This window comes from Opisthorchis viverrini (assembly GCF_000715545.1).
Source record: "Opisthorchis viverrini unplaced genomic scaffold opera_v5_10, whole genome shotgun sequence".
Classification (NCBI taxonomy): domain Eukaryota; kingdom Metazoa; phylum Platyhelminthes; class Trematoda; order Opisthorchiida; family Opisthorchiidae; genus Opisthorchis; species Opisthorchis viverrini.
The window spans coordinates 14,713-36,517 of NW_008751666.1; the positions used below are offsets into that span (position 1 = coordinate 14,713).

Genomic DNA, 21,805 nt, shown 5'->3' on the forward strand with positions numbered 1-21,805 from the left:
AGGTTCGCTGTAATCTAAAATGTCATAGTCCAACTTATTTGTCTCCAGTCGATGGTCAGTCCTAATTTCACGTAAAGTTTAAAACCGGAACAGTGGACTAATAGCCTTCCTACGGTCATTCAGCTAGTTACTCAACTATGAACAGTTCACCAATGTGCAGAGTTGCCCGCTGCGCTGGTTTCGTCGACCGAGAATGGGTAGATTGAGGGAACGGCAGCCACGCATGCAGGATGTTGAATGGGCGTTGACCGTCGGCTAATACTCTATGAGTGAAGTTAGTAAACGAGTCAGGACGTCTGCTGACGACACGGCACACTATGATTGCCCTTAAGATTTCACTGTGCTTGACGACCTGTTCCAATGACCTAACTGTCAGGTAGCCAACCCGCTCCAAAAGGCCGAGAATTGTGATCGACAGAGAACAAGGCCACCTAGAATGAACTTCCGCAAAAACGTTTCGAACTTGAGACGAACATCATCATCATCTTCATTGCCAGCTGTAAAAACCGCGTACTCGTCGTACAGCGGTTGTAGCTGCCGCAGTTTCGTTCACCGATGATATGTTGGGGGAAGGGGTAGGTAGCTGCGCATTGCCGGCGGGAGCTTATAAATTGGTGCATAAATCCAGCACTGTCAGTGGGCTGTCAAGTGAGGGGTGGGGGTTGGAAAAAGGGCTATGCATTGAAGGCAATAGCTTGGATGCACGAGCGCCGTTGAGGGCGCGACTGTGCCACATCTGACAATGTCTCTAGTCATTGATGTGGCCCGTTTCAGGGCCCCCATCCAGGAAGACGGCAGTGACCAGCGCAGCTGAGTTTGCTGGTAATGACTTTCATACTTCGCTGCCAAGTCATTGTTTGACCGCATCTGGCTCTCTCCCACCCTTCACGTGAGACGGCCATCTGAAGCTATTGGCTAGATTGGCACCGATTTCACTCACATCAGTGAATCTCGGAAGAACATGGCCAACAAATTAAACACTGAATCTCAACTAACTTTTTGCAGACCTCGCATCTTGAATGCCCACCCAACAGAAACAAGAGGTCACCCGCGTGTAACACATTCATTTGGAAAACATTATAAAAGACAGATGGAGTTTTGATATACTAGAGTATCCCGTTCCCATCAAATTCGTTCACTACAAACTCTATGTACATGCATTGAGATAAAGAAGAAGTTGGTCTACTTCGCAATGGACGTCTCAGTCAATCCGCCCTCATCTCAGCTGGTTGATCGGTTATCCGCCGTGATCCACCCATCACCCCACATTCTGCTTCCCACCACCTGAATTTCTTCGGACCTCGAATGACTGTCCGTAGCAATCATCTCAACGCACCTCTTGTCAGATTCATTGCTTGGGGTTTGGCCGACGCCACGATACACTTTCCTCCCAAATCCTTGTCTGGTCGACTCTACGCGAACATCTGCTGATTCACGGTTGCCAAGCTGATCACCACAAAAGTACCACTCTTGCTATATCTCTGGTGCGACGGTCTTTTAGCAAGCTGGTGACCTATAAAAGAATTCACAGAACGATCGTTTACATCTTCGTCAATACAACTTTTACCAGAAGCTTCCAGTCCGTTTCACAGCATGACAGTGTGGCATCTTTTTGCCCATTTTACCGTTACTGTTGTGAAGAACGTTATTACAAACTGACACCAAAAATACACTTTCCCAAATGTCGTCTGTCTCACATGCCTTCGTTTTTCCAAATTACCCCGTTTTGATGTCGAGTGCACTTTCAAGCCGTTTCCTTCTACCGAAATTCGAAATTTGGCGATCCATTGGCAGACCGTACCTAACATAAGAATGCTACATGCATGTAATGCCTTCGATAACAGCCAGTTTAAACTCTTCTGACCAGCTATATTTCCGTTGAGAAAAAGTTTCATTGAGCTTCCCACCAAGAATTCCATCGCTAATCAGTGTTTCGCTTGTCGAGGGTCGATTGGCCTGTCTATCCCACCTTCCCATGTTAATCGGATGCGCCATGAGCCCGTGATCACCTGACTCCGTTCTACCGGTATGATGCCGTTCCAAGGGCAACATGACCGTCCATGATCTGCAACCGTCTGTCACAACCACAAACCTGTAAGACAGTGACTTCTGTCGCTTCGCGTGCACTGATTCGTACGCAAGAGGCAGGTGCTTACGTGAGCACATTCGTATGAAAATGTGACTTACGGATTGGTTGTTCGAAAAATGGGGAACCGCTCATTTTTTATGATGCGATGGTGCCTCAGTGGGCTAACCTCTGGGTTTTTAGTGGCTTGCGTTTACATTATAATGAGCTCTTCATTTAGAAGCTTTTCGGTGAAAAGCCTTGTATCCAATTCCGTATTCCTGACACACCAGCCATTCTAACAGTCTAAGTCAGCTGACCAGTCGGAGCATGTCACGTGACTTCATGTTTCATCAAAATAGATTGATTGGGTTTATTTTAAATTGGAAGCGGAAAACTTGCTGCTGTTCTCGTCTTAAAGAAGTCCTACTACCATCTACAACAAACCAAGTGGCGTTCAGGAACACAGCATGTACTGTGCTGACTCAAAAACGCTAAATGAACTAAAAATATCACCAGAGACCTACCCATGTGTTCCAGAAATGGTCTACGCAGCAGACAATGGTTTGCCTACAGGGTTGTCCACAGTCGGGTACCGAAGCAACAGATATACACCGAAAGAGGCAAAAGAATTATTGGAACAGCGCTATGCCCAGAGTGACCAGAGTCTGAATCTATCTCAACGAATTCGGAACGACTGCAACGACCTACTGTTAGAAACAGATGCACTTTCGAAAAAGAACACCAACAATCTTACACTCCGCTTAAAGGAGCGTTTGCACGATACAAACTTCTGGAAAACAGAACTGGAGAGGGAAATAGATGATATGATAAGAGTGACCGATAAGCTGTTACAGAGAAAAAGAGAGCTAGAAAATGCGTTACTGGTTGTAGAACAAGCCATCCATGTCTGTACGGACAACTTAAATGCACGTAGACGGCATTATGGAGAGGATCTTCAGCAAGATGATGTTGAACTCCAACTAATTAAGGTAAAACGATTAAGAAGTTTTTTTGGGGGGCTCTGCTGTGTATGGCCGCTCTTCTTTTACAAGCCTATCGAACCTCATAGCACTGGTGTGGATCACCCAACTAGTATCGAATAACTGCACCGTCATAATTAGATTTATCATGACAATGTTGAGCTGATTCAACTACCTTGACAACGACCATTTTATCTTTGACGATGAACGAATGTCATATGCTGTGTAGCATATAGTGCATAGCAGGTGAATTGATCTTTTGCCGCCTTTTATAGTTTTTTATGGTTTTGATCAACTGCTTTTCGCGTTCACATTACTCCCGTGCAAACAGTCTCCTCCTATCCTGGCGTCTTGGTCAAAGCTATCGCTTGGACGTTAACACAATCGCCTCTGCAGACGTGATAATTCAATTGCGTCCAGCTTGAGCTAGTAGAGTAGTGTCAGTACGCCTGCCTCCCATGTCAGACGCCCAGAGTTTAAACCTAGGCACGGCCAAAGATGCACGCTGCTGATGCGCTTTTACAAGAGTGAAACTAGAATCCAGTGCTTTCGTCCCTTGACATGGACTCACCAGAACAGCTGCGTCAGGTTAGGAGGAAGACTCTTCATACGAGAGTAATGTGAGCTCGATGTCAGCAGATCCCGCAACCACCTGGACACCTTTTTTCTACTCTAGTACACCTAAAGCAAGTGGTACAGACGTTCCACTAATACATGGTGGGACTGCCAATTTTCACACCCTTTTATCCTATTGTTAACAAAGTGGTAACAGGTTCTCAGTTGTTGGCTAAAATTCATAGAAGCCCAGCGGTAATACCATAAAATGCCATGAGTGTATGAAAAGTCGGGACCGCATGCGTAGGCTGAAGACGTAATGTTCTAACTGTGGCCTCATAGTAACTCACATCAACACAGTGCTCTCTTGGAGAAACCTTTCAAGAGAGGATACTTCCATGGAAGAGTTGGCTTTGAAGACAGAATTATTCAACTCCAGTTTATTCCAGAAGAATCAAAACCCTGTAGCTCAAAAAGAAACATTCTAGTTTTGAATAGCCTACTCATTCTCAAGAAAAATACCAGCATGAAACTGTCGTATTCCACTGAACACGATAAATCGGTCGATTATCTTTTCAAGGAGTGGACACACCTGATGCAGTAAACTCTCTAGCTGGACTACACATAGCAACAGTTTAGCCTTAGATTCGCACACGGCACCATTCTTTGGAATGGTACACATATGAGATACTAAAGCAAAGACGGCAGATAGGTAAGACGAAGCTATGTGCTGTGCCTCAATGTGTACCTTTCATCCGCTGTAAGTTACTCAGCTGGCACAAATATTCACTATCAAATCAATGACATTTTTCATGACTGTATTCTATGCCATGCTTTTGGAGGATGCTCACTGGCAGGAACATACTTTGCTGAATTTGGCTCCCTACGTGTCACTCATGCAGAAAATCTTGCTAACACTGTCCCACGAACCTGAGTGACATGACTGTCAATTTTACCAAATCAGTAACGTTACGCAGTAAATTTGAGAGGGAGCTGGACGTCCAATTTTACACTTTGTTCTTTCATCATCGTTGTGGCTCTTTCTATTGGGGGAATGAATCCCTGCTCCACACTGTCCTGATCACAAAGACAGTATTCCGTGTTGTGTGTATGGTCCCTTTTCGAGAGGATTATCAGTGTTAATATGAAGCACTAGTTCAGAAAAGTCGGGTAGAAAATAATGTCCTATATGAAAGGGAAATAAGTAAGCATGAAGCGAAGTAAGCTGCATTGATCAAGAAACAGCAGAATATCCAATGTTCTGAAGGCGTCAGAGCTGAAAACTGTATTTGCTCTTCAGGAAGACCACGATACTTGCAACTTTTCGGCTTTTTTGAACCAGCTAGGAAAACCTGTCATCTATCTATCACCAGCTATCGACCGCCAGTACCAAAAACTTGATCCGTCATATCGAGGGTGTGCTTTGAAAGAGTCAAAGATCGCATATGGAAGAGAAAGTCCAATGAAAATTGTGCGAATTACAGGTCCTTGCTGATAACAGCCAATACACTAACCTGCTTCACTGTGTCAAACAGGAAATAGGGAGGAGTAAGATACGTATTTCTAACCGGTGTGTCATGCCCAGTGGCTTCACACACAACCAGTTCGTCATAACTTCACACTTCCTCCAACCACACTCCGACATGCCAACCGTCACCTAGAACCCAGCTGAATCTCTCATTTATGATGTTTTCAACATGTTTTTCAGCATGAAACTGTCGAATACTATTGGCCAACTCATGTTTAACTCGGCATCATATTTGGGATATCGCGATATATATTTTACAAACCTAATAACCACAAGGTTTTTGAAAACTCTTCGACAGTCGACGACTGGTTTCGCCCTTCTTGGGGCTCACCAGGTAGGCGCGGGTCCGAGTTTCCGTAAGCCTTAGGTTCTGCTTGAACCCAAATTACTTGGGTGGTGTATTACGCCTATACAATGTATCGCAATATCTCGAATATCACGCCAAGTGAAACATGACGTCCCCCGGTGCAACACATTCAGTGGGTTAATGGCATCATAAACGAGAGACTCAGCCACGTTTCAGGTGAGTCTCCCGTCAAAACCAAATCGGTATGCAAATGAGTGGATTTCGTTAATTTCGTGCAATTTGGGTTCAAGTAGAACATAAGGCTGACTGAAACCCAATCACAGCGCCTACCTGATGTGTCACAAGAAGGACGAAACTGATCGTGGACTGTCGAAGAGTTTCCAGTAACCTTTTGAGAAGCGCATTACGTCTAATCAAGAACCTTGCAAGGTCTTTTCATATATGCAAGACAACTACACAAGAAGCAGAAGCATCTACAAAATTTCTTATTCAAACGAAACCTCAGTCTTCCAGGGCTGAATGTCCGAAATGATTCGGCGCAACCGTTTCATATCATGTTGTGTAGTCTTTTTCCGGTTGTTTTCCTCTGTGACCAAGCTTTTGTAAACAAACACCATGATCTTGGCAATTCAAATAAGCACGATATGACCGCATCATTTTTCAGGAACTCGACATCCTGAACAAATCAGCCCAATTGTACAAACGCGCTATTGAACAGTGCGAATATCAAATTAAGTAAGTAATCTAGCACCAAATTTTCATTATCACCAACACTAACTGGCTTTTTCTGCTGTATTCAGAACCATTGTAAAGTTCATTCTCTACATCCGAAATGAATGCAAGTCTTGCAGAGATTTCTGATCTCTGTAGCTATCCGCAGTAAAATGGTTCCAGCATGATGGCGTTCGATTTCGTAGAACTTTCTAAACGTGTTTCTAGTGCTCATCTGTCTGAATAGCCAACAGGAATCGCCACCTGCGGAGAGGCTGGTTTCAGTTGACTGGTTTTCTTAAAACTCCACCACTTCGTTAGATACTGTAGCTTTGGTTCGCTTGGTTTTCGCTACCCCTTTCCTGTATTGGTTTGTTTCTTATTCTATACATGACTTTTTGCAACTGAATAGGCTGGGTTTTGTGGCCGTGTTCGACATAAGTGCTAAAAAATAAATTTGTTGGGGACGGCTATATTATTGACCACATCTCTCCGCGTCTCCTTGGTTCAGTCCTCGCATTAGATAATACCAAATGCACACTTAATCAGTGATCTCTTACGGATGTTGTCCGATAATACCTAGGCTCACTTTAGAGTATTAGGAGTAACAATGATAATAATGATAATTAAGTGGTAGTTGAACAGACAGCTAATTTGTTCACCGAGTTTGGTAACTGATCAGACGAGCTCAACAACTACCCATCAACTAACAATGAATGCAGGTGAGCTCGAGATAGCTCAGTGGTTAAGTCACGAACTCACTGACTGGATGGTCCGTGGTCCGAGCCCAACCACTGTACCACAACTGCTCTTGTCTAGGCTTGAGCAACTTGACAGTATCACATCCTCTTACTTCCTTCGGGTGGCATGACAGCTAGGCACCGAAAGGGTGTTACAGCTGGTCGGTTATTATTATTACGAGTATTCCACCGCATTATTCAGTAAACTCCGTAAAAAATGGACCAATCATAAAAGCAAGTTGAAATATCCTTAGCACACTACTCACAAGGTTGCTGAAAGGTCAAGTTGAAATATCCGTAGCACACTACTCACAAGGTTGCTGAAAGGTCTTGGGCAGCCCACAATCGATTTTGGCCATTCTCGGAGCTCATTAGGTAGGTTCAGTCCCTACTTTCCTCAACTTTATATTCTGCTTGAACCCAGATTGAACGGGATTTGCAAGACACTTTCATTTGCATCCTAATTTGGTTGCGATGGAAGACTCAGATGAACCCATCTGAATTTCTCATTATTGGTGGACTTTAACTAAGTGCGCTGCACCCAAGAAGAATGAAAAAGGTCATGGTTTTTTAGAGTTTTCATCAACCTTATGAGTGGTTTACTTCTTAAAAACATGCTACGATATCTCGAATATCATACTAACTGAAACATAACGCGGTCTAATGCACGATAGACGATGGATCTAACTAAATTCAGTTGAATTTCCCATCAACACCAAACTCGTGTGCAACTAAGGATAGTTAAGAAAGTCAATATTTTTGCAAAAAATTTCCTGGTCCCTTGATTTTCATTCAGTATTAACTCCTACTTAGCGCAGCCCAACAAAATCTGTCCGTCATATCATTCCACCTATGCAGTATGAGAGCAGTCTCGTCTGTGATCGGTGCTTTGCAGGCTGACGGAGCTAACTGGCACGCTTGGTGGAAGAGGGAGGGACAAATTTCCCCTACGAATTTTTACATAGCAGTACTGACTAGCCTTGCCATATCCAGTAAACACAAAACATCAGCTTTAAGGTCCATTGGAGTTTGGAACATCTGCATCATGCCACGCATCAATAACTATCTGAGCCAAGCGTCAGGGGCGGAGGGGGACATACCATGTAATTGATCAAACCTAGTTTGGATGATGGCAAGCATTCTGGTGTCGGTGACTTGACGCACTTTGCACATTCTCATCGAAATTTTGAAGGATGCAACTTTAGAGCATATTTGATGACAAAAACAACCAGCGATCCCCCCTCTGGCTTGGTTCTTAAAAAATTGACGGTTCACTATAATGGGCCGACGCCTACCTTCTCTCCGTTGCAACGTTATCACCTGCTTTACCGTTTGACAAGAGTACGGAGATCCTAATCCCCTTTGGTTAGCAGTTTAGGAACTGATTGGGACAAACCAACGGTACGAATATGCCACATGCCTCGATCTAGCCACAGTCACAGAAGTACTTCTCAGGTGCAGAATTGACTTAGAGTTACATATCAGAAGTCAGACAGAAGCCCCAATATATTTCTTGTTCAATAAAATCTGGACCTATTACCAGTGTCCTGTTCCATACACCTGTCCCGAAAATGGGTTATATGGATTACCACTTGTAGTCTCTTCCAGCCAGTGTGAAGCCTAAGGTATCTATCAAAGCGATTCCCACTGGTTATGAGCAAACAGCATAAGGGACAAGTCATCCACATGACAATCTTTAGGCCGTTTTGGTTCTCAAGGTTACAAGATTCCATGCTTGAAATAGCCAAAGGGAATCGTTTTCCAGAGAAAGCTGTGCTATAAAAATACATATGTTGTTCTTGGCAGGTAATGAGTAATTATGGTATTGTGGAGTTGACTGAGTTCACGAGTAGGAGACCGCCGACCGTTGAAGCAGATGCAATTATCCACTTCGCACTGTTCGTTAATTTCCGACTACTAACGAGTGATCATACATAAAACCTGAAGTGAACGTTTAGACAGTTCGCGAACAAAACTTGGAAGTATCGCACAGCATTTCGATGTCAGCAACAATCAGATTGAGGGACTTCTTATGGATGAATGAGGTCTAAATAAACATCACGATCATGGAAATCCCTGATGTTTTGAGCGACAGTCCCATCATTTCACCAAAAACCCGACGCCACAATCCACTCACCACCCGGTTTCATTGCTTTCACTGAATGATCAGGCGAAACAGGGATTCAAAACAAGACCTTGAGATGATTTGGAGTGATAAACTGGAGGCCAGTCAGCTCTTGGATCAAGCGGCTAAACTAGACGTGTACAGCACGAACAAACAATTCTACCACGGTGAGGCAAGGCGTCATCCTCTTGCAGCACAGTCGACCGTTGAGTCCTGGGCTCAGCATACGCACGATGCCATATTACGCTCAGAACATGAAAGAATGGCCAGTGAGGAGTTGTGGACTGTTACCACCAACATCTTACATGACGTGAGCAACGATATAGTGCAGCAGAAAGACACGGTCAATGCAGTCTTGCAGAAACATCTGACCAAACTGGAGAACGAATTGTTCACCTACCAGCAGAAACTGAAGGAAGTAAGTTAGACAGTTAACACACTCTGGAAGGTTGCTTTTCTCATAGTGTGGGACCCCTGAGATAGACGGCAGTAAGCCGCCATTACAGTGCAATAAAATCCCACGTTCTGTTTCACTCAGAAGTCGTAAAGAGCTGTGTACAATTCTCACAACAGTCACAAGTCTACAGACGACGTTCTCTTCATAACACATGTAAATGGCTCACCAAATCTGTCTTGCTGTTTGGGCGCGCAATTTTCTGATAGACCATAAGAGTAACGACAGATAAACATACTTTGAGTTTTTCTGTATTTTTGTTGAAACACCAGGTCCGGCTTCTGTCAGCAACTGAGACGTTTGTAACTAATTAATAAGCAACTGCCTATCTGACACCATCACATAAGAGGAGTCGCAAATACCTAGATGACAGAGCTCTGTCCTCTAGTTATTTGGTGTGTAGTACTCACAGCGTTTTCGAGTCCTATAAAGAGGTCTCCTTGACTCCAGAAAAGGTAGAGGTGGCACGCTCGAATATGGCGAAAAAAGCGACATGAATGGCGCAAAATCATCCGCTTTGGTTAAAAGAGCTCCAACTGAGTTTTGCTGATCAACTGGTATATACCGTAAACTTGTGGTGATGCCAATAGCGAGAACTGCCGTTAGCATGGGAACTGAGGAACGAAATCAATATGATGTGCCCGTCGCTGGACGTTGACTGTTATTACCTTGGCAATGAAGGCTTCCACAGTTTGACGAGTAGCCCGAAGAACTTTTTAGGCGAAGCCTTGTTTAACCAGCTAGCCAATGCATCTAGCTGTGTTTACTTCGCAAAAGAATGACAGCTGAGTACTAGTGACATCGCTCGACAGGTGGCTTACCAAGGACCAGTACCAGTGTTGTAAAAAATGGGCATGACCACGCCCATGTAGAGAAGATCGTGTGTCTCCAAGTTAACCAGTTTTCTCTACCCTGCAAAACAACAAATCAGGAGAACCCATTGTCACCAGTACACTTATGAAGCAGCATGAGAAAACCAATTTGATCTCACCCTCCAACACCACTTCCTCCGCTCTGACACCTGAGGAACAGGCATGACCAGTAGGTGCAGGCCCCTGCGTAAGTAGGGCATGTATCAGGCTTTCCAAAAATTGATGCATACTAGCTTGTACATTGTGTAGAGGGGAAACGAAAATATTACTATGTACAGTGTGTAATACAAGCTAGAATTAATGTAATGAACGAACTATCGTCGAGTTCTGTAAATTGTTCTCCACAGAGCAACTAATTTGATCACGGTATTTCTCTGTCGGCAAACTGCTTACCTCCACGAATATGACAAAAAGTCATATATTGGTAACGTCAGTTAGGTACCAGAATCACTTCCAGAGGAGCTTAGAAAACAATAAGTAGATTTGATTTTGGGTACCATTTCGCTTTTGACACAAAATGCTTCGGTGGTCCAAGTTGGCCGAGTTTTAAGACAAAATGGGAGACATTTCAGCATGACTTCTTCACACTAGCAAGCAAAGCCAGTGTCAGGTTTCGGTTTTAACATTTACTGACCCGCCAAAACAAGTAAAATCCAATAGTCGATACCTAGTAGGAGGAGATCTTGCTAACTGGCTTTCCTTCTGACTTAAAGCCCGGCCAGCTTTGTAGCCTAGTCACTTGGCCTTACAGGACTTTTTATGTCCAATTAGAAACGTCGTTGGGCAATAAATTTACCAACTGTTTTCTAAACTTTTGTGAAATCAATAATTTTTCAATCGGTTCCAACCTTCTTTCAACCAACCGAAGGCGCCAAAACATTCGGATAAGCCGTATTCTTGTTCAAAAACACAAGTGATTAAAAAAATTTTTGACAATGTCCACTCTACTTCCCCATGGATATTTGTTTCTCGTCAGCAAGTAATTATTGCTTTCGTTTAATCACACAAGGATTGAAATGAACGAGTAAATTGGAATAGTAAATATTGGGAGGCCGGAAAATGACAGCCCTTTCTTCTGCAATAAATATTAGCCTTCACATAGGATTTACTCCGCGTGCGATATACGCATTAAAAATGAAACGCTCGAATACCACGAATGATACCTATTAGGAATCTTTCAGCCGTATGTGCTTTCAGGCTGTTGAGTATGATCCTGTAGAGGAAGATTTGATTACTGCTTCCAATACATTTGGCTTTGCCACCGTTGATGCCAACAATACAAAGCTCAGTCCTTTCCATAACAAACGAAACTGAGAGTAGTTGTATTAAAGAGCTGTCATTCAGCCTGAACTCGAGACAAGTTAAGTTTAAGAGATTGGAAACTAACCTACCAATCCAGAGTTAGGGATGCTCTGATGAGTTCGCAATCATGTTTTTGATGTTTTAGACCACCGATGAAATCCGAGAAGTGGAGAAAACCATTGAAGATCTTCGCTGTGCAATCTCAGACAAAGACAACTATATTAAGCTGGTACAAACCCGGCTACATTTGCATAACCAGCGTCCAGGTGTGGATAATACCCGCGACAGGCCACAAAAAGCGTGAGTGAACGCGCTATCCCCATGTAGATTTTTTGAACAGTTTTTTTCAATCTACTTAAATCACTGTCTAAGTGGTTATCTGGTCCATTAGTTACCTTTTTTCAGCACCCATTCTTTATTATTTGTCTTCGTTTAGGGTACCCAAGGGGATAAGTTGATATCACCTAGTTGATGCTCATTTAGCATGAGAATAAGCTGTACAAATGCCCTTCAAATAGAGATAATTTCCGACAGTGTTCACGAAGCTGTTCCTCGTCAGCTACGAACTAGTCTTAATTTAAGCTAGAAGAGAGCCCGTCCGTTGAGAGAGGCCAAACATCCATGCCCTAGCAATGCTTTCTCTGGAAAGTACTGCTTATTTGGATATTTATGCCTTGATTTTGTGGATTTTGGGAATGCTGAAGGGAAAACTCTCAACGTCGTCCTTGCTAAGACACATCGAATGGGTGCAGCATCATCCAGTTCCTATAAACGTATTCATGTCTGCATTTTGAAAAGGCGCAAGTGTGGCGAAATAAGTGAACCCCTATCCGCTTTCTCTGCGTGGATTATTTCATCCCTGCAACTTTGAACCAAAACCAATGACATTTTAATTGATTTCAGCTGCAAGAAATGAGAGCCTCAATAAATTACAGCAATGATAACTGTTTCCGATCACGAACTTGCCAGGCTAGTCAACGGAATCTCATATTACGTGAAAGTTTTGAGGCCCAGTTGTACTGGTCGCTGCAACAGTTCGTAAGAACAGTGTTTCCCTAGGTGACTTGCATCTCCATGTTTATGAAATGAACAATACTGCTTTCACCAGGGAACAAGAGGCTAGAAAATGTCGGTTCTAGAATCTACACGCTTCGATCGCCCAAAGGTTGACCATGAGCTCCGGTGCAATATCCTATACGGTGGAGTATTCTTAAAGTTTGATGTTGCCTAAGAGTTGTCTGCTGTGTGTGATAGCTTAAGAAGTCAGGCTTCCATGCTTTATATCCTGTGACCCCGGCTAGTACAGACTTGCGCTGCCTTTTGGATTAGATCCTGAGTTTGAAGGCTCAGGATGCTCTGCCCGAAATATGCTTGTATTTTCAAGCTGAGCGACCAGATGCCTTCAACCTCCACATCTGACGCAATCCATCAGTAGGAGGTTATGAACTAGTGGCGAAATACACTCTTTTGCAAATTAGATCGGTATTAACGAGAAACTCAAATGAATCTCTCGTTTGTACTGTTCTTCCCTCAAATGTGCCGTCCAGAGACTGTCTCCTGTTTTAGCTGGCAAGGTGTGTGGTATATCATAGCATAGTTTCTTGACAGAAGATGCTACTCATAAGGTTGTTCAAAAGTTCGATAGCCCACGACCAGTTCTGGCCTTCATGTGGCTCATCAGGTAAATGTGGTTCACAAGTTGCATCAATCTTATGCTATGTTTGAACATCGAACTGTACGCAGTCAGCCACATGCGCTCATTTACAGATAAAGTTTGTGTTAACGATAGGCGTACAACCTGAGGTTCGGGTGAAACAAAAAAGCTAGCGAGAACCCCAATAAGTACAAAACGCTAGCGACCTGTTTGATAGCTCTTAGTGACAACATTAGTGGTTCGTACTGCCAAGAACAAAGATAGACTCTTCTGCGGTTTGGAATCTGGAACTCATTATTAAGGGTCGAGGAGGTAGACTCGAAATACGAACCGCTCCTGTTACAAAAGAATTCAAACTCTACAAGACACTTTGCTGCACACAGTGCAACCCGGTTAACAGACCACAGAAAGCTTCAACAGGTTGGCTGCACGTATAATTTATTGTGAAGAGAAAAAGCACATTGGAGCAGATGTGAATACGATGTCAGTTCTGCCGTTGCAGAACACATGAATCAGTGAATAATGAACGAACCAGATCAACCACATCACCCACGATAGCCATTTGATTTTGGCTGTCAGGAGAAAGTTGTGCCTCGTGTCTATATCTCAAAAACCTCACAGTCGATACAGATTCTTCAGTCAGCAATCGCAGGTGATTGGACCTGCACCTTTAAGTGGCTCCCTCTTCGTATTTGATCGGGTTGACAAGCACCTGGAAGCCTGAAAGAGTTTAGTGGGTCTATTCTGAAACAGATCAGTAGAAGACAACGATTGGAAACTACTATCGATGTGCACAACAGTGAAACTCTCAATAACAACCACGTGATTCATTTCATGGCGTTTATCGCTGGCCACGAGGACTCATCCAGCAAGTGGACGCAGTTACTGATCTAATGTAGTACTGTGTAGCAAAGAGCTGTCGGCAACTTACTCAACAAAAAAGTGGTGCGTGGAGTTTCATTTACCGCATTTCACTCTCTGAGGACACTGTGTCGAGGTTTTGAGATCTTAAACACAGGCTTTTTTGAAAGCCAAGTCCACTAGACACCTGAAGGCCAGTGGGCTCGAAAACATTCAGCACCACATTCGTCTCCTCGTAAACTACCTGTGGCCTACTGTGCATGCAACCAGTGGCTTGACTACACGCGATCAGCAAATCCAGTTCGGAGCCCATCTTGGATAGGTCAACACAGCCTAATGCGTAGCACGGTAAAACCCACATTTGTAATCCCGCGTGTGTTTTTTCTGAGCAGTTCATAGAAATGCGTTAGCAAGTCTGTAGCATTTCTACAACTCCAAGTATAATCATTTAGGGGGGGTGTGGTCGCTCATGCTGCATTTTGAGCTGCAGGGTTGTCCGCTGCGCTGGGAAAGTTGTGAATTCGGAACTTCCACTCAGGACCCTGCTTAGAACCACAACTTCAAATCCGTGTTTTTAATCCCGATAACTACAAGACAACATGTCCAGAATCAGGAACGAAACACATTATCTTTAGTGATGGAATAAACAAGTATTGGTCAGTCTGGATTCCGTTAAAACTGCACTTGTAAGACAGCGAAGCATATTATCGTAAGGTGACGAAATTCCAGGCTACATTTCCCCTGATTCCAGTAAATTTGTTGTGAATCGACACTACTTTTAGCACACCAGTAGCTTGGCGACAGATTTAGGAAAAATAAGCTGATGTTTAAGGGGAGCACATTTAGAAATGGAGTAGGATAATCGTGTGGCAGTGTAGAAGAATAAACCCCACGTGAACCGAGAAAAGAACTACTCGCAAGGTTTCTGAAAACAAAGAGGATAGGGCACCAGGTAAAAAAGGATTTTCAAGGAGTTCAACAATTATCCGGAAGTATACGTTTTAATACCCCGTGGAATGAATCAGAAGGCCCTAAAATATATAGCTTTAGCGAAATATCAATTTGGTTTTGACTGGCAACCCACCTGGAAGCCAGCCGAATCTTTTATTACTTATTTTTTTAAGTGACTAAATGTGCTGATCCAGTCCGCCCAATGTTTCACTCGACACGGTATTCCAGATATCGGGATACATTGTATAGACGTGATAATAGACGAAAGATTCAGTTATGTTGCAGGTGAGTTTATCGTCCAAATCATATTGGTATGCAATCGGTATCTGCAATTTGAGTTCAGATAACAATGTTGACGGAAACTCGGGAAATGCGCCAACCTGATGAGCCCCAAGAAGTGTGAAACAGGTCGTGGTATATAGCATTTATTTTCAAATACCAGGAGCATCGCCAAAATCCTCGAAATTGTGGATTGAAAAAACAAACGAAGAGTCTTCACGAAAGATGATTTTTCTACCTTCCACTGTACAGATATAAGTGTGAACTTTGTTCAGAAGACTAACAACTATCTACTTCAAATACTTGCTTCAACCCCTTTTTGAAAAGTAAGCATTTCTCGGACAAAAGCTTGAACGACGATCGGATGTGTCAGACATTAGGTTTTCGTCCCTCAAAACACCCTTAATATATGCATAGGAGTTATCTCCTGGTTTGGCCGAACTAAATGTCAAGTAGGCTTCAGGGTAAAAGTAACTACATTTTTGGTCATCTCAGTGGTCGCTTATGGTTGCTGGTGACTCGCTAACCCCATTTGGCCTGCCGTACTGGTCAATAATACGAAATGGATGACATTGTGCTCGAACCCAGCTTGTGATCGTGCTCCATGGACAGCAGAGATTCGAAATATTCTTGAAGTAGGAAGATGCTGTAAAACGCTGTGGAAGACACCGAAATGAATATGGACTGTACATTGAAATGAACTTTCACTCACTGTGAAAGCCCCCTCAACAGCAACAGATCTACGGTTTCCAAATCCAGCCATAGATAGAGCCTTCTGAACTACTCCCTCTCTTTGAACGTTGTCCGTGAATATCGTCAACCCTGCGTGAGGTTTCCAACTACAGATGAAGCAGTAGTCCTTAAAAACTTGTCTCAATGATCTTTTTCGCCGTAACTGTGGTGCTCTTTCTCTGCTCTTAGTTTGTCAGGACTCAACAGTTTATTCCAAATGATACGAAAATGACGCTGAAAGTCAACTTTACCTTCTCATCAGTAAACGTACTCAGTTCAATTGTAAAGTGTAACAAAAACTTGGTGTTTCGATGCGTAAACGGTAATGTCACAATTTTATTCATTTGTTGGTTCAAACTGAGTCGTGTATTTGTCTTCCTCTTGAGAGATCACTCGCAGGGATCAACCGATCATCGATCGCACGCGTGTTCCGGAAATGTAGCCGGACTGAGTGGTCTAACCGTGGGAGTATAAGTCACATGCCTGTTGTATCCTTACTGCTGGCTTCCCTCATACTGCATGACCTGCCTTCAGCACCTTAGTTGTGAGTCTTAGAGCAACAAGCAGGACTTCAACTTTGGAGAGGGTGCATTATCCATGACATTACAATGCGTTTACTCCTTGAGCGACTCCACCAACAACCGCGTTATTTCTCGACGTTAATTAGCTTTAACTCTGTGGATAGACGCGCTGTTATTAAAAACATCTGTCCAGGAAGGTAGGCACTTGAGTTTTCTGAGAATTATCCATACCTCGTAGTTCCGCATCTCCGGTTGGTTTAGGGCATGTAACGGAATAGAGGCTTTGTCATAGCCTACGAAGTTCTTCAGGTCTTTCTGGTTTGATCGAATTTGTCACCGACGTCAACATGCAACATACATTCCTAGGAACCATGTTATTACACAATAAAATCACATCGGAGCAGGAATAAATAATCTTAAAGTATGCAGACGAAATCGCGTTGTTGTCTGAGGAATATTCGTACGCCTAAAGTACTTCACACATAATATCGGGGCTTGTACCACATTTCAGCATGCGCTGTGCACCTCCAGAGTACCCAGTCTTACTTCTAGGTTGAGTGCGAGCAGCGTTCTCCAACTTGCGTCAGGTTTGGCGCCAGAAGCAAATTTTGCTAAAGACAGAGGACCGCATGTACAAGATTACTGCAAAAGTGACCATACTCTAAGGTAGGATATTACTAGCTTCCTTCGCCATTCACTTTTATCCTGCTCTTCATAATGAGACTTAATAATTAACGATGGCCTTGAGGCAGTAAACCAAAAGTGTTGAACTTTGCTATCACGTTGCCGAGGATGATTACGACAATGAACGCACGGTGCTAAGGAACGGAGACGTGAGGCAAAGCTATCGCTTGCTTGGTAAAACAACCACCGGGGTCCTCGGAGTTTTCCTCAACTTCGAAAATGCTATATTCTCTAAAACCGCGAACTTTAGCACAGCTCACACGTTGATAGCTCTTATTATAGCAACATTTTTCTATTAGAAAAAGTGAAGGTACAAACCGAAGCACGACGATGACGACGATAACAATGCTTTCTCCTAAGAAAACATCATAACGGCCAAGACTGCACTTTTATTGCAATGATTATCTGTTTAATAGTCAGAATTTGAGCCCTACTTTTGTAGAGTTTTCCCGTAGAGTTGGCGTAGGCACAAGCCTTTACAAAGAGCGAACAACAGGACAACGTCCTTACGTGTTTACCACCAGTTGCTCTTTTTAAGTGTATTTTTCGACACAAAACTTGACCGTATCTGAAGACTAAATGCTCAGGGAACATGCAAATGAAAATACAGTTCTTTAGGGTTCGACCGGTTCTCATTTCTATAATGGAGGCTGTTTTCTCTAAACTTTTACAAAACTGCCTAGTTTCTGTCTGATTTTCAAGCAAACCGCCAGTTTCATTGGATGTATAGTTTCATCAAATGCAAGGACAAAACATACCCCCAGGGCGTAACAGTGTAATGTCCAAGACGCGCATGCATCTATCAGTATTTCTTCCGATGAGGAGTACATACAACACATTGTGATGTGAGCGCCACCCGTAATTTTGAGGACAGTCTTATGTAGTGATATACAAGATGGTTTCCTATGGCTACGTGAGAAAAATGCGGCGTCTAAGACATTTCAGTTAAGCCTATCTTCGACAGTGGCATCTATGTTCAACCCGCCTATAACGTGGTCGGAAAAAGGTATTCTAAACTTGCTGACTCTTGCACTACAAAGTAACTCAAGAAAATAAAAGTAACACCCTTAGTTTTACGCAAATATGAAGGAGTTTCGCCAGGGATTCGCGTAAGAGACAGCTGAGAAACCTTTGAAACCCTTTATAAAGGACGAATAGAGGTCAGTTCACCACGAATTATATATCCCACGGTTAGATGGGCAGATGTGTACGGAAAGTAACCGTAACTGTATTACCACTATAACTCAGGAAAAATAAGAGTGTTACTCAAGCCGTTCTTTCCACTGGGCTTGCGTAGTTAACAAATTAGGTCCTCAGAAGAAACGTTGCACAGTCTACAAACCGTACAACTAGCTCTCCAGCCTGAACGACACAGCTCTTCCATTCTGCACTCTCCTCACCCTTCTATTTTTCTCTGCGACTGTCCGCATCAAAGTGAATCACGTACTGCTGTGCTACTAATGTTATTGCTATCGCCACTGTTTTTCAACCAAAAATCTAAACTCTCGTGGTGCTGCGAAATCTAGGTAGCTCGGGTGAGCTACTTGGTTTTCGGTGTATTCGCCGAGCTAGGTAGTTGGACGGAAAACATTTCGTCACCAGTGGAAGAGACATCGTCAAACGTCATCATCCTCTACTGGTGCTGAAACATTTACGACCAACCTTTCAAACTGTGCGAACAAACCAACACGCAAACCAAGACCGACACAAAATCGATGAATGCACACGTAAACCCTAGGTGCCTCCTCGAGTATGGAGACTACTAACTGAACTATGCTCCTCTAGTGTCTACGATAGTCGAAGTTGTTCATTTAACTTACGGGAAAAGATAAACCATCAATATCGAGGAGCTTTTAGTGTCTTGTTGTTTAGTAACTGCTCGAGTGTTACACTGACATTTTCACCATCGTTTTTTACACAGCATGTTGGACGAGCTGGTGGATTTGGAAAAAATTTTGGATCGTTTGAATGATCAACTTGTTGTTGCCGAAACCAACCTTAAGCGACTGCAAGACAATCAAATGATGCTAGAAAAGCAAGTTCAATCCAAGCAACACGCAATACAAGTCGACAGAGATCATGTGGTTCGCCATCGTGAAGTGTTTCCAAACGCTATTCACCTTCAAGGTCATTATTAATCAAGCCAAGGAGAAGCAGGACAGCCAGTTAACGGAAAGACTGCCACCCAGTTCCTCAATCAAGCATGGGAAACCGGGCACCATCTCCAATTATGTCAAAACTCAAAAAATGTGTTGTTTTCTGCGGTGCTCACAAGGTACATCACCTATAAGTCTATAAACGACTGACTTCTACAACCTAAACTTTAAACTTTGAAAACTACACTGACTGTGTAAATCGAAACGTGAAATTTACTGGGTCTTGGTTAGTAACAACAGATATTATGAGCTCATCGCACGCATCGCGTTCATACTGCGTTCTGCTGGGAACTATGATGGTTGCATCTGATGAGGAAACATCTTCCGAATTCCACTTAGTTCATTCATATTCGTTAACATCCTCCACGACGCCACCTGTAGCTTTTAGTTCATACTAAGTATATTTGCCAGCTTGCGATGTGGAAAATAGTGCTTCCCAAACTGACGAAACAGGACTCAAACTCACGCGGTCCGCGAAAAGCCGGCACTTCTGCAAACATTTCAGTCATATATCACTACATACTTATCCTTGGTAAAGTTATCAAGTATTCTGAGTCGTTTTTATTAGAAAATCTCACCTTGTCCAGTAAAATAAAGCGATGAGAGCAAGAAGTACGATAACTCAAACATTACGCATAGTTTTTCGCATTTTTCCTGAAAAATCAAAAATGTTCTCACAGAACGCACAATGAAAGTGTAAAAAGTAATATTTGCATTAGGGTGTCTGAATCTCCGTCAAAACGTTCTTATTTAGTCAATCTGTGCAATTTTAAACGCCTTCTAAACGTAAATGGAGCCCACATATGCTAATGACAATCATACAATCTAATTACTTTAGAAACAATGTATGCAAAGGAAGGCTGATGATGTTGGCAAATGATGAACCATGTTTTCTCAACACACTGATGTAATGGGTGTCCACGATATTTATATCTACTGAGTGTTTTATGGTGAAAGCCTCTGTTTACAGGCTAGCGTTTGCACTATGCCAAATCCTCGAACGTCTGCTAAGTGCATAGCACACTCTGGGAATCATGACGATGAACTCTGGCGAATTGGTTTCCTGTAAATTCTGTACCATACTTTTGCTATTTTTACAAAAGTACTGCTCAACTTCAGTCAAACGCATTACTCCGGTGCTCATATTCAGGTGAATGTAAACCACCGGTGGAAGGGATATCCACTATCAACCCCGAAGGCCGCTTCCGAAAATTGCACCGAATTCGTACACAACTCTTTTACTTCGGAATGAATACCTATTCGTTGGTCGTTGATCAGGTAGCTATTAATGTTTTTGGCGAGATTAGCAATTATTTAGCAAATATTTGCAACTTAACTGCCAATCTCTTCGAACACATTAGCAGCCACCTGATCAGTTACGAATGAAAGCAAACGAGCTACCAGTGCTCCCGTAAATTTCCAGCTATCTGGCCTTTCAAAAATCAACTGAACCTCCACGAATAATTGTGCGATTTAAGGGTCGACCTGCCAGTCATATTCTTAGAAGAAAATGATCACCAAAATTCATACAGGTCAACTTACCAGTTGGTAAATATAGGAAGAGAAGGGGAACCATGAGCTGACTTCAAGTGTTGCCCTCGATCCCCGATCCCAGATTATGCGTGTCATGGCATGATTATTTTAGCCGAGAACCAACGAGCGCACCTTTGAATACCGTGGCATTAAACGTCTCTTATTCCTGCTAACACTTGTTTGTTATCATGACTACTTGAACGCTTGCATACACATATTATTCCCCAATCTTTTGGCTTTTGCACTCAAAGAAGCATTGAAGGCAGTTCGGTGAAGCACAGAAAGAACGCGAATGAAACAACCTATGGTATTCGGTTCAACTTATGGTCCGTCTCGAATGCACAAACTCAGCATCCTAGATTTTTGCAGACGCCAGTTTATTCCGGTATTTCACACGAGCAACAGTACCGGCCTTCATTACAGGTGGCTCATTTTAAATGTCCAATAATTTAACTAGGGGTTAATTAATTGCCCATGCTTCAGGTAAAAACGATCACATTCTAGTCCGACCTTTTGAAAGGGCTCCGTATTACCTGCCGATTTCTAACCGATTGTTGTCCGCCATAAACAACATTAGGACACTGAACGGGCCGGTCAGTTCAGTCTAGTCTTGTTGACATGAATAACTAATTGAGGGCCGGCTTAGAGATGATAAAGATCACACGTTGCCGGACGTTCCCTTCATAGGACCGAGTGGATCACCTTTTTTTCCACAACTAACCTTGCCATTTAATCTGAGTTATGAGCTAGGTCGTATAACCCAGGCAGTAAATCGCTGTGTTGTTCACCTGA

At 43.0% G+C, this 21,805-nt stretch overlaps 1 protein-coding gene across 1 annotated transcript; it reads left to right on the forward strand.

Annotated features, from left to right (window-relative positions):
• Positions 1–2,456: 2,456 nt before the first annotated feature.
• On the forward strand, positions 2,457–19,855 carry T265_00940 (hypothetical protein; the record flags this gene model as incomplete). The annotated part of the gene is made up of 5 exons (XM_009164855.1): positions 2,457–3,057; positions 6,103–6,173; positions 9,060–9,432; positions 11,788–11,942; positions 19,246–19,855. 5 exons carry the CDS (start codon positions 2,536–2,538, stop codon positions 19,460–19,462), a joined length of 1,338 nt encoding a protein of 445 aa, XP_009163119.1.
• Between the last annotated feature and the right edge of the window lie 1,950 nt (positions 19,856–21,805).